General features: G+C 43.7%; 1 protein-coding gene across 1 annotated transcript; it reads left to right on the top strand.

Annotated features, from left to right (window-relative positions):
- Positions 1 to 27160, top strand: TEX261 (testis expressed 261). The gene is made up of 6 exons (XM_071455899.1): positions 1 to 1371; positions 4851 to 4930; positions 11629 to 11782; positions 18886 to 18953; positions 22868 to 22970; positions 25964 to 27160. Exons 1-6 carry the CDS (start codon positions 1302 to 1304, stop codon positions 26077 to 26079), a joined length of 591 nt encoding a protein of 196 aa, XP_071312000.1. The 5' UTR covers positions 1 to 1301; the 3' UTR covers positions 26080 to 27160.
- The last annotated feature ends 477 nt before the right edge of the window (positions 27161 to 27637 follow it).

A 27637-nucleotide genomic window follows, 5' to 3' on the forward strand; every position in this document is an offset into this window, starting at 1 on the left:
GTGAGTTTTTTGGGGTCCCTACACACTTTTGGGGGTCCCTCTGCGTTTTGGGGTCTCTGTGGGGTTTTGGGGGTCCTCGCACCCTTTAGAGTCCCCGTCCTTTTGGGGTCCCCTACAGATCGGGGTCCCTGCCGTGTTTTGGGGTCCGTGTACATTTTGGGGTCCCTGCGTGTTTTGGTGTTTCCTTCACAGTTTGGAAGGTCCCTGTAGATTTTTGGGGTCCCCGCACAGTTTTGGGGTGGGTCCCTGTACAGATCAGGGGTTTCTGCCGTGTTTTGGGGTCTCTGCCATATTTTGGGGTCCCTGCACACTTTCGGGGCCCTCCTCGTCTTTTGGGGTCTCTCCGCACCCTTTTGGGGTCCCTCCCGTGTTTTGGGGTCCCTGCACATTTTGGGGTCCCCTTTTCGGGGTTTCCTTCACACTTTGGGGGTCTCTGCATATTTTGGGGTCCCCGCACATTTTGGGGTCCCTGCACATTTTGGGGTCCCTGTACATTTTGGGGTCCCTGCACATTTTGGGGTTTCCCTCACAATTTGTGGGGTCCCATCCATTTCCCGCCTCCTGCAGACTGTGGGGAGTCTCCTCTCCCACTTCTGATCTCCCCGCACCCTTTTGGGGTCCCCCTCGTGTTTTGGGGTCCCTGCACATTTTGGGGTCCCTTTTTCAGGTTTTCCTTCACACTTTGGAGGTCCCTGCACATTTTGGGGTCCTTACCCATATTTTGGGGTCCCTGCACATTTTGGGGTCCCTCCCGTGTTTTGGGATCCCTCCTATGTTTTGGGTTCCCTGTACATTTTGGGGTCCCTGTACATTTTAGGATCCCTTTTCCAGCTTTTCCTTCACACTTTTGGGGTCCCCGCACATTTTGAGGTCCGTATACATTTAGGGCTTTCCCTAACAATTTGTGGGGTTCCATCCATTTCCTTCCTCCTGCAGATTTTGAGGAGCCTTTTCTCCCCCTTCTCATCTCCCCGCACCCTTTTGGGGTCCCCCCCCGCACATTTTGGGGTCCCTCCCATGTTTTGGGGTCCCTGTGCATTTTGGGTTCCCTGCACATTTTAGGATCCCTTTTCCAGGTTTTCCTTTACACTTTTGGGGTCCCCCCCGCACATTTTGGGGTCGCCGTGTCCCCTTAGGCCGCGCGAGTCCTCCAGGCCTGTAGGGGGCGCTCTGCCGCTCTCCCCCTCACGTCTCGTTGGTTCCGGTGCCTCCTCTCGTTGGTTCCGGCGGCGGGCGCGGAGCGGGAGCGGCCCCGGGAGCGGCACCGGGAGCAGCGGCCCCGGGAGCGGCCCGGCCCCGCCATGTGGTTCATGTACGTGCTCAGCTGGCTGTCCCTGCTCGTGCAGGTGGCCTTTGTCACCTTGGCCATCGGTGAGAGCGCCCCGGGGGCTGCGCGAAGGGATTGGGCCCGTTCCGGCCGTGTCGCGATATGGCGGGGGAGGGGACGGGAGGGGGAGGGGCCGGAAGGGCGGAGGGGAGGGGGGAGAACCCCGGGGGTGGCCCGGGGACAGCAGGGGATCGGAGTGTCCTCGAGATTTGGGCTCCCTGGGTGTCCCCAAAGCCTCAGAGTGTCCCCGAGACTGGAGCTCCCTGGGTGTCCCAATAGGGCTTAGAGTGGCCCTGAGATTTGAGAGTCCTTGAGTGTCCCCAAGCTCTCGGAAAGTCCCTGAGATTTGGGATCCTTGGGTGTCCCTGAGTTCTCAGAGTGTCCCCAAGATTGAGGGTCTCTGGGTGTCCCCAAGGCTTTAAATTGTCCCTGAGATTTGGGATCCCTGAATGTCCCTGAGCTCTCAGAGTATCCCCAAGGATTGGGATCTCTGGGTGTCCCTGAGCCCTCAGAGTGTCCCCAACAATGAGGGTCCCTGACTGTCCCCAGACCCTTAAGTCCCTGAGTGTCCCCAAAGCCTCAGTGTCCCCAATACTGCAGGTCTCTGGGTGTCCCCAAGCTCTCAGGATGTCCTGAAGATTGAGGGTCCCAGGGTGTCCCCATGCCCTTAAATTGTGCCAGGGATTTGGGGTACCTGGGTGTCCCCAAGCCCTCAGAAAGTCCCTGAGATTTGGGATCCTTTGGTGTCCTCAAGCCCTCAGAGTGTCCCCAATATTTGCGGTCCCTGGGTGTCCTGAAGTCTTCAGGATGTCCCCAAGATTGAGGGTCCCAGGGTGTCCCCATGTCCTTAAATTGTGCCAGGGATTTGGGGTCCCTGAGTGTCCCCAAGCTCTCAGAGTGTCCCCAAGACTGGAGATCCCAGAGTGTCCCCAAGCCCTTAAATTGTCCCTGAGATTTGGGATCTTTGAGTGTCCCCAAGCTCTCAGAGTGTCCCCAACATTGCGGGTCTCAGGGTGTCCTCAAGCCCTTAAATTGTCCCAGGCATTTGGGGTCTCTGGGTGTCCCTGAGAGCTCTGAGTGTCCCAAGGATTTGGGATCCCTGGGTGTCCCCAAGCCCTCAGGATGTCCCTGAGATTTGGAGTTTCTAAGTGTCCCCAAGCCCTCAGAGTGTCCCCAAGACTGAGGGTCCCAGGGTGTCCCCAAAACCCTTAAATTGTGCCAGGGATTTGGGATCCCTGGGTGTCCCCAAGCCCTCAGAGTGTCCCCAAGCATTGGGATCTCTGGGTGTCCTCGAGCCCTCAGAGTGTCCCCAACACTGAGGGTCCCTGGCTGTCCCCAGACCCTTAAATTTCTACAGGGACTGGAGGTCTCTGGGTGTCCCCAAGCCCTTAAATTGTCCCTGAGATTTGGGATCCCTGGGTGTCCCTGAGCCCTCAGAGTGTCCCCAGGATTTAGGATCCCTGGGTGTCCCCAATTCCTCAGAAAGTCCCTGAGATTTGAGGTCTCTGTGTGTCCCCAAACCCTCAGAGTGTCCCCAATACTGTGGGTCTCAGGGTGTCCCCAGGCTCTCAGGATGTCCCGAAGATTGAGGGTCCCTGGGTGTCCCCATGCCCTTAAATTGTCCCTGAGATTTGGGATCCTTGAGTGTCCCTGAGCTCTCAGAGTGTCCCCAAGATTTGGGGTCCCTGGATGTCCCCGAATCTTCAGGATATCTCCAAGCCCGGGAGTCTCTTGGTGTCCCCAAGGCCTCAAAGTGTCCCCAAGATTTGGGGTCCCTGGGTGTCCCCAAGCCCTCAGAAAGTCACAAAGATTTGGGATCCTTTGGTGTCCTCAAGGCCTCAGAGTGTCCCCAACATTGGGGGTCCCTGGGTGTCCCCGAGTCCTCAGGGCGTCCCCAACATTCTGTGTGTCCCCAAGCCCATGACGTGTCCCCAAGTCTGGGAGCCTCTTGTTGTCCCCAAGCCCCCAGAGTGTCCCAGGGATTTGGGGTCCCTGGGTGTCCCAAGGCCTCAGGATGTCCCCAGGACTCTGAGTCCCTTGGTGTCCCCAAACCCTCAGAAGGTCCCTGAGATTTGGGATCCCTCAGTGTCCCCAGTGTCCCCGAGCCCTCAGAGTGTCCCCAAGATTTGGGGTCTGTGGCTGCCCCCAAGCCCTCAGAGTGTCCCCAGCATTGAGGGTCCCAGGATGTCCCCAAGCCCTTAAATTGTGCCAGGGATTTGGGGTCTCTGGGTGTCCCTGAGGGCTCTGAGTGTCCCCAAGATTTGAGATCCCTGTCTGTCCCCAAACCCTCCGAAAGTCCCTGAGATTTGGGGTACCTGGGTGTCCCCAAACCCTCAGAGTGTCCCCAAGATTGGAGGTCCCAAGGTGTCCCCAAGCCCTTAAATTATCCCTGAGATTTGGGATCTTTGAGTGTCCCCGAGCTCTCAGAGTGTCCCTAATATTTGGGGTCCCTGGGTGTCCCCAGACCCTCAGAGTGTCCCCAATATTTGGGGTGTCTGGGTGTCCTCGAGCTCTGAGGACGTCCCCAGAACTGAAGGTCCCTGGGTGTCCCCAAGCCCTTAAATTGTCCCAGGGATTGTGGTCTCTGGGTGTCCCTGAGCCCTCAGAGTGTCCCCAAGATTGGGGGTCCCTGGGTGTCCCCAAGTCTTCAGGATGTCCCCAAGTTTGGGGGTTCCTGGTGTCCCTGAGCCCTCAGAGTGTCCCCAACAATGAGGGCCCCTGGCTGTCCCCAAACCCTTAAATCACCACAGGGTCTGGAGGTGTCCCCAAGCCCTCAAAATGTCCCCAGGATTTGGGATCTCTGGGCGTCCCCAAGCCCTTAAATTGTCCCTGAGATTTGGGATCCTTGAGTGTCCCCAAGCCCTCAGGATGTCCCCAAGATTTGGGGTCTGTGGCTGTCCTCAGGCCCTCAGTGTCCCAAGGATTTGGGGTCCCTGGGTGTCCCCAAGGCCTCAGGATGTCCCCAAGCCTGGGAGTCTCTTGGTGTCCCCAAGGCCTCAGGATGTCCCCAGGACTCTGAGTCCCTTGGTGTCCCCAAACCTTCAGAAGGTCCCTGAGCTTTGGGATCCCTCAGTGTCCCCAAGCCCTCAGAGTGTCCCCAAGATTTGGGGTCTGTGGCTGTCCCCAAGCCCTCAGTGTCCCAAGGATTTGGGGTCCCTGGGTGTCCCCAAGCCCTCAGAGTGTCCCCAAGCCTGGGAGTCTCTTGGTGTCCCCAAGGCCTCAGGATGTCCCCAGGACTCTGAGTCCCTTGGTGTCCCCAAACCCTCAGAAGGTCCCTGAGCTTCGGGATCCCTCAGTGTCCCCAAGCCCTCAGAGTGTCCCCAAGATTTGGGGTCTGTGGCTGTCCCCAAGACCTCAGAGTGTCCCCAAGATTTGGGCCCCCTGGCTCTCCCTGACCTTTGGGCTCCCACACCCCAGAATTTGGGGCCCCCTGGGTGTCCCCAAAAGCGCCGTGGGCCGGTGCCACCCCCGAGGTGCCATCGGTGCCATCGGTGCCATCGGTGTCCCCGCGCTGTCCCCGCAGCGGCCGGGCTCTATTACCTGGCAGAGCTGATCGAGGAGTACACGGTGGCCACCAGGAGGATCATCAAATCCATGATCTGGGTGAGTCCTGCACCCCAAATCCCCCAAATAAATACCCCAAATAAATACCCCAAATAAATACCCCAAATAAATACCCCAAATAAATACCCCAAACCCCAAATACCCCAAATAAATACCCCAAATAAATACTCCAAATACCCCAAACCCTAAATACCCCAAATACCCCAAATACCCCAAATACCCCAAACCCCAAACCCCAAATAACCCAAATCCCAGAAACCCCAAATACCCCAAACCCCAAATACCCCAAACCCCAAATACCCCAAACCCCAAATACCCCAAATACCCCAAACCCCAAACCCCAAATTACCCAAATCCCAGAAACCCCAAATACCCCAAACCCCAAATACCCCAAACCCCAAACCCCAAATAACCCAAATACCCCAAACCCCAAATACCCCAAACCCCAAACCCCAAATAACCCAAATCCCAGAAACCCCAAATACCCCAAACCCCAAATACCCCAAACCCCAGAAACCCCAAATACCCCAAACCCCAGAAACCCCAAACCTCAGAAACCCCAAATCCTGGAAACCCCAAATCCCAGAAACCCCAAATCCCTGGGAAATCCCAAATCCCTGAAACCTCAGAAATGCTAAATCCCTGGGAAACCCCAAATCCCAGAAACCCCAAATCCCAGAAACCCCAACACCAGGAAATCCCAAATCCCTGAGAAACCCCAAATCCCAGAGAAACCCCAAATCCCAGAAACCCCAACACCAAGAAATCCCAAATCCCAGAAACCCCAAATCCCAGAAATCCCCGGGAAATCCCAAATCTCCGAAACCCCAAACCCCAAAAGCCCCAAACCCCCGAAACCCCAAATGCCAGAAACCCCAAATCCCGGAAACCCCAAATCCCGGAAACCCCAAGACCAGGAAATCCCACATCTCTGGGAAAACTCAAATCCCTGGGAAACCCCAAATCCCCAGGAAATCCCAAATCCCGGAACCCCCCAAATCCCTGGGAAATCCCAAACCCCGGAAACCCCAAATGCCAGAAACCCCAAATCTCTGGGAAACCCCAAATCCCCTGGAAACCCCAAATCCCTGGGAAACCCCAAATCCCTGGGAAACCCCAAATCCCAAATGCCCTGGAAATCCCAAATCCCAGAAACCCCAAATCCCAGAAACCCCAAATCCCCGAAACCCCAAATCCCAGAAACCCCAAATCCCTGAGAAACCCTAAATCCCAGAATCCCCAAATCCCTGGGAAACCCCAAATCCTGGGAAACCCCAAATCCCTGAGAACCCCCAAATCCCGGAAACCCCAAATCCCTGGGAAACCCCAAATCCCTGAGAACCCCCAAATCCCTGGGAAACCCAAATCCCTGGAAAACCCCAAATCCCAGAAACCCCAAATCCCTGAGAACCCCCAAATCCCGGAAACCCCAAATCCCTGGGAAACCCCAAATCCTGGAGACCCCAAATCCCTGGGAAATCCAAACCCAGAATCCCAAATTCCCGAAACCCCAAATCCTGGATACCCCCAAACCCTGGAGATCCCAAACCCCAGACACCCCAAATCCCCAAATCCCATTTTTCTGCTGTTTTTTCCCATTTTTCCCCTTTTTCCCCCCCATTTTTCTCCCTTTATTTCCCATTTTTCCATTTCCCTGCTTTTTGCCTTGGTTTTCCTGATTTTTTCCCATTTCCCCCCTTTCTTTTTTCTCTTTCCCCCCATATTTCCTGTTAATTTCTTCATTTTTCCCAATTTCCCCATTTCCCCATCTTTTTTTCCCATTTTTCTCATTTTCCCCTTTTTTTCCCTATTTTTCCCCATTTTACCTTTTCCCTCCATTTCCCCCCATATTTTTTCCATTATTTCCCCTTTTTTCCCATTTTTCCTCCATTTTTTCCCCATTTCTCCCTGTTTTTTTTCCCTGTTTTTCTGCATTTCCCCCATTTTCTCCCATTATTTCCAACTTTTTATTTTCCATTCTTCTCCCATTTTCCCCATTTTTTCCCCATTTTTTCCTATTTTTCCCCATTTTTCCCCATTTCCCCATCTTTTTCCCATTATTTTCCTCTTTTTTCCCTTTTCTCATTTTCCCCAATTTTTTTCCCTATTTTCCTGTTTTTTTTCCCATTTTACCTTTTCCCTCCATTTTCCCCCATATTTATTCCATTATTTCCCTATTTTTCCCATTTTCCCCCCATTTCTCCCTGGTTTTCTGCATTTCCCCCCCATTTTTTCTCCCCATTTCCCCCCATTTTCTCCCGTTCCCCCCTTTTTATTTTCCATTCTTCCCGTTTTTTGCCCCTTTTTTCTCATTTTTCCCATTTTTTCCTATTTCTCCCAAATTTCCCCCATTTCCCCATCTTTTTTCCCATTATTTTCCTCTTTTTTTTTCCTATTTTCTCATTTTCCCGTGTTTTTTTTCCCTATTTTTCCCTATTTTTCCATTTTACCTTTTCCCTCCATTTCCCCCCATATTTGTTCCATTATTTCCCTTTTTTCCCATTTTTTCCTCCATTTTTCCCCATTTCTCCCTGTTTTTTTTCCCTGTTTTTCTGCATTTCCCCCCATTTTCTCCCATTATTTCCAACTTTTTATTTCCATTCTTCCCCATTTTTCCCTTTTTTTCCATTTTTCCATTTTTTCTTTTCTCCCCATTTTTTCCCATTTTTTCCCCATTTCCCCATCTTTTTTCCCATTATTTCCTCTTTTTTTTTTCCATTTTTCTCATTTTCCCATTTTTTTCCATTTTACCTTTTCCCTCCATTTCCCCCCATATTTTTTCCATTTCTCCCCCATATTTTTTTCCTCCATTTTTCCCCATTTCTCCCTGTTTTTTCCCTGTTTTTCTGCATTTCTCCCCATTTTTTCTCCCTGTTTTCCCCCTCATTTCCCCCCATTATTTCCCTCTTTTTATTTTCCATTCTTCCCCATTTTCCCCCGTTTTTTTCTCATTTTTCCATTTTTTCCTATTTCCCCCATTTTTCCCCATTTCCCCATCTTTTTTCCCATTATTTCCCTCTTTTTTCCCTTTTTCTCATTTACCCTGTTTTTCCCCTATTTTTCCCTTTTTTTTCCCATTTTACCTTTTCCCTCCATTCCCCCCCATATTTTTTCCATTATTTCCCTATTTTTTCCCATTTTCCCCATTTTCCAATTTCTCCCTGTTTTTTCCCTGTTTTCCTGCATTTCTCCCCATTTTTTCTCCCTGTTTTCCCCCCATTTTCTCCCCTTTTCCCCCTCTTTTTACTTTCCATTCTTCCCCATTTTTCCCCGTTTTTCCCATTTTTTCCCGTTTTTTTCCCATTTTACCTTTTCCCTCCATTTTCCCTCCATTTTCTCCATATTTGTTCCATTATTTCCCATTTTTTCCCCATTTTTCCTTGGTTTTTTCCCTGTTTTTCTGCATTTCCCCCCATTTTTTTTCTCCCCATTTTCCCCCCATTTTCTCCTTATATTTCCCTCTTTTACTTTCCATTCTTCCCTGTTTTTTCCCATTTTTTCCCCATTTTTTCCCATTTTTTTCCTATTTCTCCAGTTTTCCCCCCATTTCCTCCATCTTTTTTCCCTTTTTTCTTATTTTCCCCCATTTTTTCCCTATTTTTCCCATTTTACCTTTTCCCTCCATTTCCCCCATATTTGTTCCATTATTTCCCTTTTTTTCCCATTTTTTCCTCCATTTTTTCCCCATTTCTCCCTGTTTTTTTTCCCTGTTTTCCTACATTTCCCCCCATTTTTTCTCCCCATTTCCCCCCATTTTCTCCCATTATTTCCCTCTTTTTATTTTCCATTCTTCCCCATTTTTCCCCGTTTTTTCTTATTTTTCCCATTTCTCCCCATTTTTCCCCATTTCCCCATCTTTTTCCCATTATTTTCCTCTTTTTTTTTCCTATTTTTCTCATTTTCCCCCATTTTTCCCTATTTTTCCCCAGTTTTATTCCCATTTTACCTTTTCCCTCCATTTTCCCCCATATTTTTTCCATTATTTCCCCATTTTCCCCCATTTCTCCTTGGTTTTTCCCAGTTTTTCTGCATTTCCCCCCCATTTTTCCTCCCTGTTTTTCCCCCATTTCTCCCCTTTTCCCCCTCTTTTTATTTTCCCATTTTTCTCATTTTCCCCTTTTTTTCCCCATTTTTTTCCCATTTTACCTTTTCCCTCCATTTTCCCCCATATTTTATTCCATTATTCCCCTATTTTTCCCCATTTTTTCCTGTTTTTCTGCATTTCCCCCCATTTTCTCCCATTATTTCCCTCTTTTTATTCTCCATTCTTCCCCATTTTTTCCCTATTTTTTCTCATTTTTTCCTATTTTCCCCATCTTGTTTTTTTTTCCTATTTTCCCCATCTTGTTTTTCCCCTTTTTCTCATTTCCCCCATTTTTTCCCGTTTTTTCCTATTTTCCCATTTTACCTTTTCCCTCCATTCCCCCCCATATTTTTTCCATTATTTCCCTGTTTTTCCCCATTTCTCCCTGTTTTTTCCCTGTTTTTCTGCATTTCCCCCCATTTTTTTCCCTCCATTTTTCCCCCATTTCCCCCCATTATTTCCCTCTTTTTATTTTCCATTCTTCCCGTTTTTCCCCTGTTTTTTCCCTATTTTTTCTCATTTTTTCCTATTTTCCCCATCTTTTTTTCCCATTTTTCTCATTTCCCCTGTTCTTTCCCATTTTACCTTTTCCCTCCATTTTCCCTCCATTCCCCCCCATATTTGTTCCATTATTCCCTTATTTTCCCCCATTTTTTCTCCACTTTTCCCTGTTTTCTGCATTTCCCCCCCCATTTTTTCTCCCCATTTTCCTCCCATTTCCCCCCATTATTTCCCTCTTTTACTTCCCATTCTTCCCCATTTTTCCCCATTTTTATCATTTTTCCCCATTTTTTTCCTATTTCTCCCTATTTTTCCCCCATTTCCCATTTTTACCCCCATTTTTCCCCATTCCCCCATCTTTTTTCCCATTATTTCCCTCTTTTTTCCCCATTTTTCTCATTTTACCCCCATTTTTTCCCTATTTTTCCGTTTTTTTCCCATTTTACCTTTTCCCCCACATTTTTTCCATTATTTCCCTATTTTTCCCCATTTCTTCCTGTTTTTTCCCTGTTTTTCTGCATTTCCCCCCATTTTTTTTCTCCCTGTTTTTCCCCCATTTTCTCCCCTTTTCTCCTATTATTTCCCTCTTTTTATTTTCCATTCTTCTCCATTTTTTCCCCGTTTTTTTCTCATTTTTTCCCATTTTTTCCCTATTTCTCCCAGTTTTCCCCCCATTTCCTCCATCTTTTTTTCCCATTTCCCCCATCTTTTTCCCCATTTTTCTCATTTTCCCCCGTTTTTTCCCTATTTTTCCCCGTTTTTTCCCATTTTACCTTTTCCCTCCATTTTCCCCCCTATTTTTTCCATTATTTCCCTTTTTTTCCCATTTTTTCCTCCATTTTTTCCCAATTTCTCCCATTTTTCCCTGTTTTTCTACATTTCCCCCCCATTTTTTCTCCCCATTTCCCCCCCATTTCCCCCCATTATTTTCCCTCTTTTTATTTTCCATTCTTCCCCATTTTTTCCCCGTTTTTTTCTCATTTTTTCCCATTTTTTCCTATTTCTCCCAGTTTTCCCCCCATTTCCCCCATCTTTTTTCCCCATTTTTCTCATTTTTCCCCCGTTTTTTCCCTATTTTTCCCCTGTTCTTTTCCATTTTACCTTTTCCCCCATATTTTTTCCATTATTTCCCTATTTTTCCCCCATTTTTTCTCCATTTTCCCCCTGTTTTTCTGCATTCCCCCCCATTTTTTCTCCTTGTTTTTCCCCATTTTCCCCCCATTTTCCCCCATTATTTCCCTCTTTTTATTTTCCATTCTTCCCCATTTTTTCCCCATTTTTTCCTCATTTTTTCCTATTTTCCCCATCTTTTTTTCCCCTTTTTTCTCATTTCCCCCATTTTTTCCTGTTTTTTCCTATTTTCCCATTTTACCCTTTCCCTCCATTTCCCCCCATATTTTTTCCATTATTTCCCTATTTTTCCCCCATTTTCCCCCATTTTTCCCTATTTTTCCCCTGGTTTTTTTTCCCATTTTACCCTTTCCCTCCATTTTCCCCCATATTTTATTCCATTATTCCCTATTTTTCCCCATTTTTTCCCCATTTCTCCCTGTTTTTTTTCCCTGTTTTTCTACATTTCCCCCCCATTTTTTCTCCCCATTTCCCCCCATTTTCTCCCATTATTTCCCTCTTTTTATTTTCCATTCTTCTCCATTTTTCCCTGTTTTTTCTCATTTTTCCCATTTTTCCTATTTCTCCCAAGTTTTCCTCCATTTCCACCTTTTACCCCCATTTCCCCATCTTTTTTCCCCATTTTTTCTCATTTTCCCCCGTTTTTTCCCTATTTTTCCCCTGTTTTTTTCCCATTTTACCTTTTCCCCCATATTTTTTCCATTATTTCCCCATTTTTCCCCATTTTTTCTCCATTTTTCTGTTTTCCTTCACTCCCCCATTTTTTCTCCCCATTTTCCTCCCATTTTCTCCCCTTTTTCCCCATTATTTCCCTCTTTTTACTTCCCATTCCTCCCCATTTTCCCCCCATTTCTTCTCATTTTTCCCCTTTCCCCCCCGTTTTTTGCCCCATTTTTCCCCATTTTTTCCCCATTTTTCCCCATTTTTTTCCCCATTTTTCCCCCTTTTTTCCCCATTTCCCCCCCAACCCCATTATTTCCCATATTTTCCCCCCTAATCCCATTCTTTCCATTATTCCCAGTTCTCCTCTGCCGTGCACCTGGGGCTCTTCCTGTTCGAGCACTTCCCGGCCTTCCTGGTGGCCACGGGGCTCTTCAGCAACCTCGTGTACCTGGGGCTGCTGCAGAGCTTCCCCTGCATCGTCCTCACCTCCTCCAACTTCCTCCTCTCCTGTGGTCAGACACAATTTTGGGATTTTAGGGGTTTGGGGAATTTTTTGGGATTTTTTTGGGATTTTTTTGGGATTTTTTGGGGATTTTTCGGGCATTTTCCGGGCATTTTTGAGGATTTTTTCGGGATTTTTTGAACAATTCTGAGGAATTTTTGAGGAATTTTTGGATGATTTTTTTGGGTTTTTCTTGAGGAATTTTTTGGGAATTATTGAGGGAATTTTGGGATTCTTTCAGTGCCCCAAAAGGCTGGGAATGTTCCAGAACTTTGGGGTTCCTGGTGGCCACGGGCTCCTCAGCAACCTCGTGTACCTGGGGCTGCTGCAGAGCTTCCCCTGCATCGTCCTCACCTCCTCCAACTTCCTCCTCTCCTGTGGTCAGAAATGCTTTGGGGTTTTTAGGGGTTTGGGGCTTTTTTTGGGATTTTTTTGGGATTTTTTGGGATTTTTTTGGGATTTTTCGGGCATTTTTCGGCGATTTTTAGGCATTTTTGAGGATTTTTTCAGGATTTTTTTGAACAATTCTGAGGGAATTTTTGAGGAATTTTTTGATGATTTTTTGGGAGATTTTTTAAGGAATTTTGAGGGAATTTTTGAGGGAATTTTGGGATTCTTTCAGTGCCCCAAAAGGCTGGAATGTTCCAGAACTTTGGGGTTCCTGGTGGCCACGGGGCTCCTCAGCAACCTCGTGTACCTGGGGCTGCTGCAGAGCTTCCCCTGCATCGTCCTCACCTCCTCCAACTTCCTCCTCTCCTGTGGTCAGGCACAATTTGGGGATTTTAGGGGTTTGGGGAATTTTTTGGATTTTTTTGGGATTTTTCGGGCACTTTTCGGGCACTTTTCGGGCATTTTTCGGGCATTTTTCAGGCATTTTTGAGGATTTTTTCAGCATTTTTTGAACAATTCTGAGGGAATTTTTGAGGAATTTTTTGATGATTTTTTTGGGTTTTTTTTTCTTGAGGAATTTTGAGGGGAATTTTTGAGGGAATTTTGGGGTTCTTTCAATGCCCCAAAAGGCTGGGAATGTTCCAGAACTTTGGGGTTCCTGGTGGCCACGGGGCTCCTCAGCAACCTCGTGTACCTGGGGCTGCTGCAGAGCTTCCCCTGCATCGTCCTCACCTCCTCCAACTTCCTCCTCTCCTGTGGTCAGGCACAATTTGGGGATTTTAGGGTTTTGGGGATTTTTTGGGTTTTTTTTGGGATTTTTTTGGGATTTTTCGGGCATTTTTCGGCCATTTTTCGGGCATTTTTGAGGATTTTTTCAGCATTTTTTGAAGAATTTTGAGGGGGATTATTGGGGATTTTTTCAAGATTTTTTGAGGAATTTTGAGGGGATTATTGGGGATTTTTTGGGGAATTTTTGAGGATTTTCAGGATTTTTTCAGGATTTTTTCAAGAATTTTGAGGGAATTATTGGGGATTTTTTGGGGGATTTTTGAGGATTTTTGGATTTTTTTGCAGATTTTTTCAAAGAATTTTGAGGGCATTATTGAGGACTTTTTGAGGAATTATTGAGGATTTTTTGAGGAATTTTGCGGGAATTATTGTGGATTTTTTGAAGAATTTTTGGGATTTTTTGAGGGAATTTTGAGGGAAATATTGGGGATTTTATGGGATTCTTTTTGGGGATTTCTTGAGGAATTTTGAGGGAATTATTGGGGATTTTTTGAGGGTTTTGGGGGATTTTTTTGGGATTTTTCAGGATTTTTTGAGGACTTTTTCAAGAATTTTGAGGGAATTATTAAGGATTTTTTTGGGGAATTTTTGAGGATTTTTGGGATTTTTTGAGGAATTTTGAGGGAATTATTGAGGATTTTTTGGGGGAATTTTTGAGGATTTTTGGGATTTTTTGAGGAATTTTGAGGGAAATATTGGGGATTTTTTGAGGAATTTTGCGGGAATTATTGTGGATTTTTTGGAGAATTTTTGGGACTTTTTGAGGGAATTTTGAGGGAAATATTGGGGATTTTATGGGATTCTTTTTGGGACATTTTTTAAGGAATTTTGAGGGAATTTTTGAGGGAATTTTGGGATTCTTTCAGTGCCCCAAAAGGCTCAGAATGTTCCAGAACTTTGGGGTTCCTGGTGGCCACGGGGCTCCTCAGCAACCTCGTGTACCTGGGGCTGCTGCAGAGCTTCCCCTGCATCGTCCTCACCTCCTCCAACTTCCTCCTCTCCTGTGCTCAGGCACAATTTGGGGATTTTAGGGGTTTGGGGATTTTTTGGGTTTTTTTTGGGATTTTTTTGGGATTTTTCGGGCATTTTTCGGGCATTTTTTGGGCATTTTTGAGGATTTTTTCAGCATTTTTGAAGAATTTTGAGGGGATTATTGGGGATTTTTTCAAGATTTTTTCAAGAATTTTGAGGGAATTATTGGGGATTTTTTGGGGATTTTTGAGGATTTTTGGGATTTTTTTGCAGATTTTTCAAAGAATTTTGAGGGCATTATTGAGGACTTTTTGAGGAATTATTGAGGATTTTTTGAGGAATTTTGCGGGAATTATTGTGGATTTTTTGAAGAATTTTTGGGATTTTTTGAGGGAATTTTGAGGAAATATTGGGGATATTATGGGATTCTTTTTGGGGATTTCTTGAGGAATTTTGAGGGAATTATTGGGATTTTTTGAGGAATTTTGGTGAATTATTATGGATTTTTTGGGCAATTTTTGGGCAATTTTTGAGGATTTTTTTGCTAGATTTTTTCAAGATTTTTGGGGAATTATTGGGATTTTTTGAGGAATTTTGAGGGAATTATTGGGGATTTTTTGGGGGGATTTTTGAGGATTTTTTGGATTTTTTGAGTATTTTTTGCAGGAATTATTTGATTTTTTGTATTTTTTTGTGGATTTTTTTGGATTTTTGATGATTTTTTTTAGGATTTTTTGGGCATTTTTGAGGATTTTTTCAGGATTTTTCAAGAATGTTGAGGGAATTATTTGGGATTTTTTTGAGGAATTTTGAGGAAATTAATGGGGATTTTTCTGGGAGTTTTCGAGAATATTTTGGGATTTTTCGGGATTTTTTGGGGGATTTTCGGCGATTTTTTGTGCATTTTTAAGGATTTTTCGGGATTTTTTCAAGAATTTTGAGGGAATTATTGGGATTTTTTGGGGGAATTTTTGAGGATTTTTGGGACTTTTTTTGGGGTTTTTTGAGGAATTTTGAGGGAATTATTGGGGAACTTTGGCGGATTTTTGGGATTTTTTCAGGATTTTTTGAGGATTTTTTTGGGGATTTTTTGGGGATTTTTTCAAGAATTTTGAGGGAATTATTGGGAATTTTTTGGGGAATTTTGGAGGATTTTTGGGATTTTTTTTGGGGATTTTTTGAAGAATTTTGAGGGAATTATTGGGGATTTTTTACGGAATTTTTCAGTTTTCTTTCAAGAATTTTGAGGGAATTATTGGGGTTTTTTGAGGACTTTTTCAGGATTTTTTCAAGAATGTTAAGGGAATTATTGAGTATTTTTTGGGGGAATATTTGAGGATTTTTGGGATTTTTTGAGGAATTTTGCGGGAATTATCGGGGAATTTTTGGGGATTTTTGGGATTTTTTTAGGATTTTTTTGGGATTTTTTTAGGATTTTTTTGGGATTTTTTCAGGATTTTTGAGGGAATTTTTGAGGATTTTTGGGATTATTTTTGAGGATTTTTTGAGTAATTTTGAGGGAATTATTGGGGATTTTTTGGGGAATTTTTGAGGATTTTTGGGACTTTTTTTGGGATTTTTTGAGGAATTTTGAGGGAATTATTGGGGAATTTTTGAGGATTTTGGGGATTTTTTTAGGATTTTTTTGGGATTTTTTCAGGATTTTTTGAGGATTTTTTTGGGATTTTTTGAGGATTTTTTCAAGAATTTTGAGGGAATTTTTGAGGATTTTTGAGATTATTTTTGAGGATTTTTTGAGGAATTTTGAGGGAATTATTGGGGATTTTTTGGGGAATTTTGGAGGATTTTTGGGACTTTTTTTGGGATTTTTTGAGGAATTTTGAGGGAATTATTGGGGAACTTTGGAGGATTTTTGGGATTTTTTCAGGATTTTTTGGGGATTTTTTGAGGATTTTTTCAGCATTTTTTGAAGAATTTTGAGGGGATTATTGGGGATTTTTGAGGACTTTTTCAGGATTTTTTCAAGAATTTCGAGGGAATTATTGAGGATTTTTTGGGGGATTTTTGGGATTTTTTTTAGGATTTTTTTTTTGGATTTTTTCAGGATTTTTTGAGGATTTTTTGGGGGATTTTTTGGGGATTTTTGAGGATTTTTTCAAGAATTTTGAGGGAATTTTTTAGGATTTTTGGGATTATTTTTGAGGATTTTTTGAGGAATTTTGAGGGAATTATTGGGGATTTTTTGGGGAATTTTTGAGGATTTTTGGGACTTTTGGGGGATTTTTAAAAGAATTTTGAGGGAATTATTGGGGATTTTTTGGGGAAGTTTTGAGGATTTTTTGAGGAATTTTGAGGGAATTATTGGGTATTTTTTGAGGAATTAGTGAGGATTTTTTGGGGGAATTTTTCAGGATTTTTGGGATTTTTTGAGGAATTTTGCAGGAATTATTGTGGATTTTTTGGGGATTTTTGAGGATTTTTTTGGGGATTTTTGAGGATTTTTTTAGGGATTTTTTAGGGATTTTTTGGGCATTTTTGAGGATTTTTTGAGGATTTTTTTAGGGATTTTTTTGGCATTTTTGAGGATTTTTTCAGGACTTTTTCAAGAATGTTGAGGGAATTATTTGGGATTTTTTTGAGGAATTTTGAGGAAATTAATGGGGATTTTTCTGGGCATTTTCGAGAATATTTTGGGATTTTTCAGGGATTTTTTGGGGGATTTTTGGCGATTTTTTGGGCATTTTTGAGGATTTTTTCAGGATTTTTTCAAGAATTTTGAGGGAATTATTGGGTATTTTTTGGGGAATTTTTGAGGATTTTTGGGACTTTTTTTGGGGTTTTTTGAGGAATTTTGAGGGAATTATTGGGGAACTTTGGCGGATTTTGGGGATTTTTTTCAGGATTTTTTGAGGATTTTTTTGGGGATTTTTTGGGGATTTTTTCAAGAATTTTGAGGGAATTATTGGGAATTTTTTGGGGAATTTTGGAGGATTTTTGGGATTTTTTTGGGGGATTTTTTGAAGAATTTTGAGGGAATTATTGGGGATTTTTTGGGGAATTTTTCAGTTTTCTTTCAAGAATTTTGAGGGAATTATTGAGGATTTTTTGAGGACTTTTTCAGGATTTTTTCAAGAATGTTAAGGGAATTATTGAGGATTTTTTGGGGGAATTTTTGAGGATTTTTGGGATTTTTTGAGGAATTTTGCGGGAATTATTGGGGAATTTTTGGGGATTTTTGGGATTTTTTCAGGATTTTTTGGGGATTTTTTGGGGATTTTTTGAGGATTTTTTCAGCATTTTTTGAAGAATTTTGAGGGGATTATTGGGGATTTTTGAGGACTTTTTCAGGATTTTTTCAAGAATTTCGAGGGAATTATTGAGGATTTTTTGGGGGATTTTTGGGATTTTTTTAGGATTTTTTTTTTATTTTTTCAGGATTTTTTGAGGATTTTTTTGGGGATTTTTCGGGGATTTTTGAGGATTTTTTCAAGAATTTTGAGGGAATTTTTTAGGATTTTTTGGGGGAATTTTTGAGGATTTTTTGAGGAATTTTGAGGGAATTTTTTAGGATTTTTTGGGGGAATTTTTGAGGATTTTTTGAGGAATTTTGAGGGAATTATTGGTGATTTTTTGGGGAATTTTTGAGGATTTTTGGGACTTTTGGGGGATTTTTAAAAGAATTTTGAGGGAATTTTTGGGGATTTTTTGGGGAAGTTTTGAGGAATTTTGAGGGAATTATTGCAGAATTTTGGGGGATTTTTGGGGGGATTTCTTGAGGAATTTTGAGGGAATTATTGCGGATTTTTGGGAATTTTTGAGGAATTTTGAGGGAATTATTGGGGATTTTTTTTAATTTTTGGAAGAATTTTTGGGATGTTTTGGGGGACTTAATGGGGATTTTTCTGGGAATTTTCAAGAATATTTTGGGAATTTTTAGGGATTTTTTTTGGAATTTTTAGGGATTTTTTGGGAATTTTTCGGTAATTTTTGAGAATTTTTGGACAACTTTTAGGGGATTTTGAGAGAATTTTTGGGGACTTTTTAGGGAATGTTTTGGATTTCTTTGGGGAAATTTTGGGGATTTTTAAGGGATTTTTTTGGGAGTTTTGGAGGAATTTTTTTGGAGATTTAAAAAAATTTTTTAGGGATTTTTAAAGGATTTTTTGGGATATTTTTCAGGGATTGTTTTGGATTTTCTGGGGTATTTTGGGGGATATTTTAGGAGATTTCTGGGAATTTTTGAGGCATTTTGGGGAGATTTTTTTAGGATTTGTTTGGATTTTGTGAGGATTTTTGTGAGGATTTTTGGGATTTTTCCAGGATTTTTTGAGGGGTTTTGAGGTAATTTTTGGGGATTTTTTTTTTTTTTTAATTTTTTGGGATTTTTTAGGAATTTTTTTTATTATTTTCATGGATTTATTAGGATTTTTTTGCAGATCCTTAGGAATTTTTGGGAGAATTTAGGGGGAATATTTGCAAGGATTTGGGGGAGTTTTGGGGGGATTTTAGGGATTTTTTCAGATTTTTTTTGGGAATTCTTGGCAATTTTGGGAGGGGTTTTTGGAGAGATTTTGGGGGGAATTTTGGGGGATTTATGGGGATTCTATGGGAATTCTTGGGGGGCTTTTTGGGGAATTCTATGGGAATATTTGGGGGAGATTTTTAGGGATATTTGGGGGGAATTTTGGGGATTTTTTGGGGGAACTTTTGAGGATTCTTTGGGAATTTTGGGGGGAATTTTGATGAATTTTTGGGGCAATTTTGAAGGAATTTTTTGAGATTTGGGATCCCAAATTTTGGGATCCTTGAACACCCCAAACCCCCAAAAATCCCCCAAATCCCCCCAATTTTCACCCCCACCTCAAAATTCCCAAACATTTGGGGCCTGGCCAGAATTCCAGGTTTTGGGATTGGCCTGGGGGAGAACGGGAAGGCTCCAAAATTTGGGATTTTCCCTCTGGAATGTTCTGATCCCGTTGTTTTTCCTGGTTTTTCCTCCAGTTCTGGTGGTGGTCAATCACTACCTGGCATTCCAATATTTTGCTGAGGAATTTTACCTTTTCTCCGAGGTAAGATCCCAAAAATTCTGGGATTTTTCCCCATTTTCCCCATTGGAAAAATCCCAATTTTTGGGTTGGTAGCTCTGAATTTCTTCAAAATAAAATTGATTTTTTAAATTTTTTCCAATTTTTTTTGGGGGGGTTTCTTGAGGTTCTGAAATTCCCTGGCTGTTTTCAGGTTTAGGGTTTTCCCAGGAAATTCCAGGAATGTGGAATGTTCATCCCAATTTATCCCAAAAATGTGAAAAATTTTAGGAAATACGAGAAATTTTAGGAAAAATAGGAAAGAAATCATTGAAATTCCATTTTTTTTACCATTCAACCCCAAATCTTTTCCCATTGGGAATTCCATGACAAAAATCCCAAGAGGCCAAAATTCCATAAAAACCAAGGAAAATCCAATTTTTCCTTGAAGTTTTTGGATTTTGAAAATGAATTAAATTCAATTTTTCCATATGGATTTCATTGAATGAATTAAAATCTTAATTAAAATCTGGGAATTCAAAACCAGGAAGAGCAAAATAATTGGGAAAACCTCAAGGGAACTTTTTTATCCCACAAAAAAAAAGGATGAGGTAGAAATTTTCCATAGGAATTCTTGGAATTTTGGGGTTGGAACTTTGGGATTTCTGAGCTGGAATTTTGGGATTTCCGAGCTGGAATTTTAGGGAATTGTGCAGGTCCTGACTGGAAATTTTCCACAGGAATTTTTGGGGTTGGAATTTTGGGGTTTCCAAGCTGGAATTTTGGGATTTCAGAGCTGGAATTCTGGGATTTCCAGCTGGAATCTTGGGAATTCTGGGTTGGAATTCTGGGAATTCTGGGTTGGAATTTTGGGAATTCTGGGTTGGAATTCTGGGAATTCTGGCTTAGTTCAAGGAAGAGCAAAAAATTTTTGGGAACACCTCGAGGAAACTTTTCCCCCACAAGAAAAGGGCTGAGATTGGAAATTTTCCTTAGGAATTCTTGGAATTTTGGGGTTTTGGGGTTGGAACTTTGGGATTTCTGAGCTGGAATTTTGGGATTTCCGAGCTGGAATTTTAGGGAATTGTGCAGGTCCTGACTGGAAATTTTCCACAGGAATTTTTGGAATTTTTGGGGTTGGAATTTTGGGGTTTCCAAGCTGGAATTTTGGGATTTCAGAGCTGGAATTCTGGGATTTCCAGCTGGAATCTTGGGAATTCTGGGTTGGAATTTTAGGGAATTCTGGGTTGGAATTTCGGGAATTCTGGGTTGGAATTCTGGGAATTCTGGCTTAGTTCAAGGAAGAGTAAAAATTTTTGGGAACACCTCGAGGAAACTTTTCCCCCACAAGAAAAGGGCTGAGATTGGAAATTTTCCATAGGAATTCTTGGAATTTTGGGGTTTTGGGGTTGGAACTTTGGGATTTCCGAGCTGGAATTTTAGGGAATTGTGCAGGTCCTGACTGGAAATTTTCCACAGGAATTTTTGGGGTTGGAATTTTGGGGTTTCCAGGCTGGAATTTTGGGATTTCAGAGCTGGAATTTTGGGATTTCCAAGCTGGAATTTTGGGATTTCAGAGCTGGAATTTTGGGATTTCCGAGCTGGAATTTTAGGGAATTGTGCAGGTCCTGGCTGGAAATTTTCCACAGGAATTTTTGGAATTTTTGGGGTTGGAACTTTGGGATTTCCGAGCTGGAATTCTGGGTTGGAATCTCAGGAATTCTGGGTTGGAATCTTGGGAATTCTGGGTTGGAATATTTTGGGAATTCTGGCTTCTTTTGAGGAACAGCAAAAAATTTGGGAACAACTCAAGGAAACTTTTCCCCCACAAGAAAAGGAGTGAGATTGGAAATTTTCCATAGGAATTCTTGGAATTTTGGGGTTTTGGGGTTGGAATTTTGGGATTTCCAAGCTGGAACTTTGGGATTTCCAAGCTGGAATTTTAGGGAATTGTGCAGGTCCTGGCTGGAAATTTTCCACAGGAATTTTTGGGGTTGGAATTTTGGGATTTCCAAGGTGGAATTTTGGGATTTCCAAGCTGGAATTCTGGGATTTCCAGCTGGAATCTTGGGAATTCTGGGTTGGAATTTTGGGAATTCTGGGTTGGAATTCTGGGAATTCTGGCTTAGTTCAAGGAAGAGCAAAAAATTTTTGGGAACACCTCGAGGAAACTTTTCCCCCACAAGAAAAGGGCTGAGATTGGAAATTTTCCATAGGAATTCTTGGAATTTTGGGGTTTTGGGGTTGGAACTTTGGGATTTCCAAGCTGGAATTTTAGGGAATCGTGCAGGTCCTGACTGGAAATTTTCCACAGGAATTTTTGGGGTTGGAACTTTGGGATTTCCGAGCTGGAATTTTGGGATTTCAGAGCTGGAATTCTGGGTTGGAATTTCAGGAATTCTGGGTTGGAATTTTGGGAATTCTGGGTTGGAATTTTGGGAATTCTGGCTTAGTTCAAGGAAGAGTAAAAATTTTTGGGAACACCTCGAGGAAACTTTTCCCCCACAAGAAAAGGGCTGAGATTGGAAATTTTCCATAGGAATTCTTGGAATTTTGGGGTTTTGGGGTTGGAACTTTGGGATTTCCGAGCTGGAATTTTAGGGAATTGTGCAGGTCCTGGCTGGAAATTTTCCACAGGAATTTTTGGGGTTGGAATTTTGGGATTTCTGAGCTGGAATTTTGGGATTTCCAAGTTGGAATTTTAGGGAATTGTGCAGGTCCTGGCTGGAAATTTTCCACAGGAATTTTTGGGGTTGGAATTTTGGGGTTTCCAGGCTGGAATTTTGGGATTTCAGAGCTGGAATTCTGGGTTGGAATCTCAGGAATTCTGGGTTGGAATTTTGGGAATTCTGGCTTCTTTTGAGGAAGAGCAAAAAATTTGGGAACAACTCAAGGAAACTTTTCCCCCACAAGAAAAGGGGCGAGATTGGAAATTTTCCATAGGAATTCTTGGAATTTTGGGGTTTTGGGGTTGGAACTTTGGGATTTCCGAGCTGAAATTTTGGGATTTCCGGGCTGGAATTTTAGGGAATTGTGCAGGTCCTGGCTGGAAATTTTCCACAGGAATTTTTGGGGTTGGAATTTTGGGGTTTCCAGGCTGGAATTTTGGGATTTCAGAGCTGGAATTTTGGGATTTCCAAGCTGGAATTTTGGGATTTCAGAGCTGGAATTTTGGGATTTCCGAGCTGGAATTTTAGGGAATTGTGCAGGTCCTGGCTGGAAATTTTCCACAGGAATTTTTGGAATTTTTGGGGTTGGAACTTTGGGATTTCCGAGCTGGAATTCTGGGTTGGAATTTCAGGAATTCTGGGTTGGAATTTTGGGAATTCTGGGTTGGAATTCTGGGAATTCTGGCTTAGTTCAAGGAAGAGTAAAAATTTTTGGGAACACCTCGAGGAAACTTTTCCCCCATAAGAAAAGGGCTGAGATTGGAAATTTTCCATAGGAATTCTTGGAATTTTGGGGTTTTGGGGTTGGAACTTTGGGATTTCCAAGCTGGAATTTTAGGGAATTGTGCAGGTCCTGACTGGAAATTTTCCACAGGAATTTTAGGGTTGGAATTTTGGGGTTTCCAGGCTGGAATTTTGGGATTTCAGAGCTGGAATTTTGGGATTTCTGAGCTGGAATTTTAGGGAATTGTGCAGGTCCTGGCTGGAAATTTTCCACAGGAATTTTTGGGGTTGGAATTTTGGGGTTTCCAGGCTGGAATTTTGGGATTTCAGAGCTGGAATTCTGGGTTGGAATTTTGGGAATTCTGGGTTGGAATATTTTGGGAATTCTGGCTTCTTTCGAGGAAGAGCAAAAAATTTGGGAACAACTCAAGGAAACTTTTCCCCCACAAAAAAAGGGGTGAGATGGACGCTTTTCCTTAGGAATTCTTGGCGTTTTGGGGTTGGAATTTTTGGGGTTTTTGGCTTGGAATTTTGGGAATTCTGGTTGGAATTTTGGGAATTCTGCAGGTCCTGGCTTATTTCACCTTCTGCCTGTGGTTGATTCCCTTCGCCTTCTTCGTGTCGCTGTCGGCCGGGGAGAACGTCCTGCCCTCCACGGTGCAGCCCGGAGGTGGGAATGGGATTGGGAATGGGATTGGGAATGGGGTTGGGAATGGGGTTGGGAATGGGGTTGGGAATGGGATTGGGAATGGGAAAGGATTTTGAGTTTGTCCGGTTTCGATCCTGCTCAGAACGTCCTGGAAATTTGGGATTTTGGGGGCATCAAGGGTGACAATGTCGAGGAAATTTGGGATTTTTGGGGCTCCTTGAGGCCTCAGAGAATCCCAGAAATTTGGGGTCCTTGAGCCTGCTCAGAACGTCCCAGAAATTTGGGATTTTTGGGGTTCCCAAGGGCTCAGAATGTCCCAGAAATTTGGGATTTTGGAGGCATCCCTGAGCCCTTAGAGAATCCCAAGGATTGAACTCCATGGTGCAGCCCGGAGGTGGGAACGGGGTCGGGAATGGGATTGGGAATGGGATTGGGAATGGGAATAGGGTTGGGATTGGGCTTGGGAATGGGCTTGGGAATGGGCTTGGGAATGGGGTTGGGAATGGGGTTGGGATGGGCTTGGGAATGGGAATGGGATTGGGGTGGGAATGGGATTGGGATGGGGTTGGGAATGGGGTTGGGAATGGGGTTGGGAATGGGGTTGGGAATGGGATTGGGAATGGGAATGGGCGGGAAAGGATTTTGAGCTCGTCCAGTTCCGATCCTGCTCAGAACGTCCCGGAAATTTGGGATTTTTGGGGTTCCCAAGGGCTCAGAATGTCCTGGAAATTTGGGGTCCCAGAGGCTCAAAATGATCTCAAAAATTTGGGATCTTGGAGTGCCCCCAAAGTCTCTGAATGTCCCAGAAATGTGGGATCCTTGGGGCTTCCCGAGGGCTCAGAATGTCCCAAAAATTTGGGATTCTTGAGGGTCAGAATGTTGTGGAAATTTGGGATTTGGGGGGGATCCCTGAGCCCTTGGGGAATCCCAAGGATTGAACGTCCTGAACTCCATGGTGCAGCCTGGAGGTGGGAACAGGGTCGGGAATGGGGCCGGGAATGGGGTCGGGAATGGGGTCGGGAATGGGGTCGGGAATGGGCTTGGGTGGGAAAGGATTTCGAACTCGTCCAGTTCTGATCCCGCTCAGAATGTCCTGAAAATTTGGGGATTTTTGGTGGTCCCTAAACCTTTGGAGAATCCCAAGGATTGGGAGTGCCAAGGCCTCAGAGAATCCCAGAAATTTGGGATTTTTGGGGGTCATCAAGGGCTTGGAATGTCCCAGAAATTTGGGATCCTTGGGTGCCTCTGAACCCTTGGAGAATCCCAGAAATTTGGGGTCCCTGAATCCTTGGAGAATCCCAAGGACTGGGAGTGCCAAGGCCTCAGAGAATCCCAGAAATTTGGGATTTTTGGAATCCCCAAGAGCTCAGAATATCCCAGAAATTGGGGGTCCCAAAGGCTCAAAGAACCTCAGGAATTTTGGGATTCCTGGGTGCCCCAAATTCTCCAAATGTCCCAAAAATTTGGGATCCCTGAGGGTCCCTGAAATCTCGGAGAATCCCAGAAATTTGGGATTCCTGAGGCTTCCTAAAGGCTCAGAATATTCCAAAATTTTGGGATTTTTGAGGTCCCCAGGGGCTCAGAATATCCCAGAAATTGGGGGTCCCAAAGGCTCAAAGAACCCCAGAAATTTGGGATCCTTGGGTGCTCCACAGGGCTTCAGAGAATCCCAAAAATTTGGGATTCCTGGGGCTTCCTGTGGGCTCAATATCCCAAAAATTTGGGATTTTTAGGGGTCACCAAGGATCAGAATATCCCAGAAATTGGGTGTCCCAAAGGCTCAAAAAACCCCCAAAATTTTGGGATTCCTGGGTGCCCCCAATTCTCTGAATGTCCCAAAAAATTGGGATCACTGGGAGTCCCTAAAATCTCGGAGAATCTCAGAAATTTGGGATTCCTGGGGCTTCCTGTGGGCTCAATATCCCAAAAATTTGGGATTTTTGGGGTCACCAAGGATCAGAATATCCCAGAAATTGGGGGGTCTCAAAGGCTCAAAAAACCCCAGAAATTTGGGATCCTTGGGTGCCCCAAAATGTCCCAGAAATTTGGGATCCCTGGGGCTTCCTAAAGGCTCAGAATATCCCAAAAATTTGGGATTTTTAGGGGTCACCAAGGATCAGAATATCCCAGAAATTGGGGGTCCCAAAGGCTCAAAGAACCCCAGAAATTTTGGGATTCCTGGGTGCCCCAAATTCTCCAAATGTCCCAAAAATTTGGGATCCCTGAGGGTCCCTGAAATCTCGGAGAATCCCAGAAATTTGGGATTCCTGGGGCTTCCTGTGGGCTCAATATCCCAAAATTTTTGGATTTTTAGTGGTCACCAAGGGTGCAGAATATCCCAGAAATTGGGTGTCCCAAAGGCTCAAAAAACCCCCAAAATTTTGGGATTCCTGGGTGCCCCCAATTCTCTGAATGTCCCAAAAATTTGGGATCACTGGGAGTCCCTAAAATCTCAGAGAATCCCAGAAATTTGGGATTCCTGAGGCTTCCTGTGGGCTCAATATCCCAAAAATTTGGGATTTTTAGGGGTCAGCAAGGATCAGAATATCCCAGAAATTGGGGGTCTCAAAGGCTCAAAAAACCCCAGAAATTTGGGATCCTTGGGTGCCCCAAAATGTCCCAGAAATTTGGGATCCCTGGGGCTTCCTAAAGGCTCAGAATATCCCAAAAATTTGGGATTTTTGGGGTCCCCAAGGGCTCAAAATATCCCAGAAATCGGGGGTCCCGAAGGCTCAAAGAATCCCAAAAATTTGGGATTCCTGAACCTTTGGAGAATCCCAGAAATTTGGGATCTCTGGGCACCCCGAAAGCTCCGAGAATTCGATGGAATTGGGATTTCCTGAGTACCCCATAAATTTGGGATCCCTGATAACCCCGAAACTCCAATCCCACATTCCCAGTGGGATCCAGGAGCAGCCACAACTTCTTTGGAAATTCCATCCCAGTCCCAAAAATCCCAAAATCTCCCGAAATCCCCCTCTGGAATTCTGATCCCGCTCCCCGTTTTCCCGCAGACGACGTCGTCTCCAATTATTTCACCAAGGGGAAAAGAGGGAAACGCTCTGGGATTCTCCTGATTTTCTCCTTCATCAAGGAAGCCATCCTGCCCAGCAGGCAGAAAATTTACTGAAATCCGGGAATATTTGGGAATATTTGGGAATATCCAGAAGATCCCCAGCCGGAATATCCCAAATTTTGCCCCTTATCTGGGAATTTCTTTGGGAATTCAGAGACTTGGACACTCCTGGAGGTGCCGACCACGCTTGGGGGTTTTTCCTGCTGATTCCTTGGGAATGTTTTCATGGAGAATCTTGGGAATTTTGGGAATTTCCCAGTTCCCTGTGGGGTTTTTTTTTTGTTTTTTGGAGCTGCTTCTGGATTTTCCTGAGGGTTCCACAGAGCCATGAATTAAAAAAAAATCTATGGGAAAAATTGGGATAAATCCAGAGGATTCCAGGCTGTTCCTTCATCCCGCTTTTCCAGAAGGAATGATCCCCCCAAAAAATCAGGATTTGGGTGGTTTAAATCCTGAAAATTCCCATTTTTCCCTCCAGCAAAGCCTTGGGAAGGAGTTGATGGGCAGGGATTTTCCATGGGAATCTCGGTTTTCCAGGGAATTCCCAGAATTCCGGATTTTTCTGATCCTGCAGACGAGGGGGAATGTTGAGAATTCCCAGATTTTTCCTTCCTCCTTTTCCGAAGGGTGAAAATCCTCCAAGGAGAGCTGCAAATTTCTTCTTTCCCATCAGAAAATTCCTGTTTTTTTTTCCGGAATTTTCCATTCCCACCCCAGCCAGGCTTGGGAATTCCTGATCCAGAAGATTTTTTGAGGAATTCCCCAAAAAAATTCCTTTGGAAAAGATGGAATTTTGCTCTGAGACTTCTTGGATTGGGATTTTTTTGTTGGTTTTTTTGGGTTTTTTATTCCCCTCTGGTTTTGCTGGAAAATTCCAGGATGGGAATGAGGAAAATCAGGAATTCCTGATTCCTTTGAATCCCAAATTCCTGGGAATTTTTCTAGGTGTTTTTCCATATTTTTCCAGCCTGGATTTTCCAGGAGCTGAAGCAGATTTTAGGGAAATCGTGGAATTCCGTAAATATTTAAGCAGGAAAAGGAAATTTGGGATGAAACCCCCGGAAATTTGGGAAAAAACATTCCCAGAAACACCGAGAATGAGAGAAATTTATGAATAAAGTGGAAAAATCCTGGATTTTCCTTGGGGTTTTGAGGGTTTTTATTGGGATTGGGATTTTTCCAGGTCTGTGGAAGTGTCCAAGGCCAGGCTGTGGGATTTGGATGGAATTTTGCCGCAGGAATTCCAGGATTTTGGGGGAAATTCATGGAATCAGATCCCATCCTGTGGGATTGTGGATTTTCCTGGATCTGGAAAGGGCAGGAAAAGGAAAATCCCAAGCTCTGGAATTTCCCTGGAAGCAGCAGGGAGAGCCCAAAAAAAAAGCTGGATTTGGAAAAATCGGGGAAAAATCTCCAGGATTTGGGAGAAATCAGGGAAAAACTCCAGGATTTGAAGAAATCCAGGAAAAAACTGCAGGAAAGTTCCAGGATTTGGAAAAATCAGGGAAAAAACTGCAGGAAAATTCCAGGAATTGGGAAAATCCAGGAAGAAGCTCCAGGAAAGCTCCAGGATTTGGAGAAATCTGGGAAAAATCTCCAGGATTTGGGAAAA

The sequence above is a fragment of the Agelaius tricolor genome, unplaced genomic scaffold (genome assembly GCF_023055355.1).
Source record: "Agelaius tricolor isolate 1412-34295 unplaced genomic scaffold, bAgeTri1.0.p SCAF_54, whole genome shotgun sequence".
Taxonomy (NCBI): Eukaryota; Metazoa; Chordata; class Aves; order Passeriformes; family Icteridae; genus Agelaius; species Agelaius tricolor.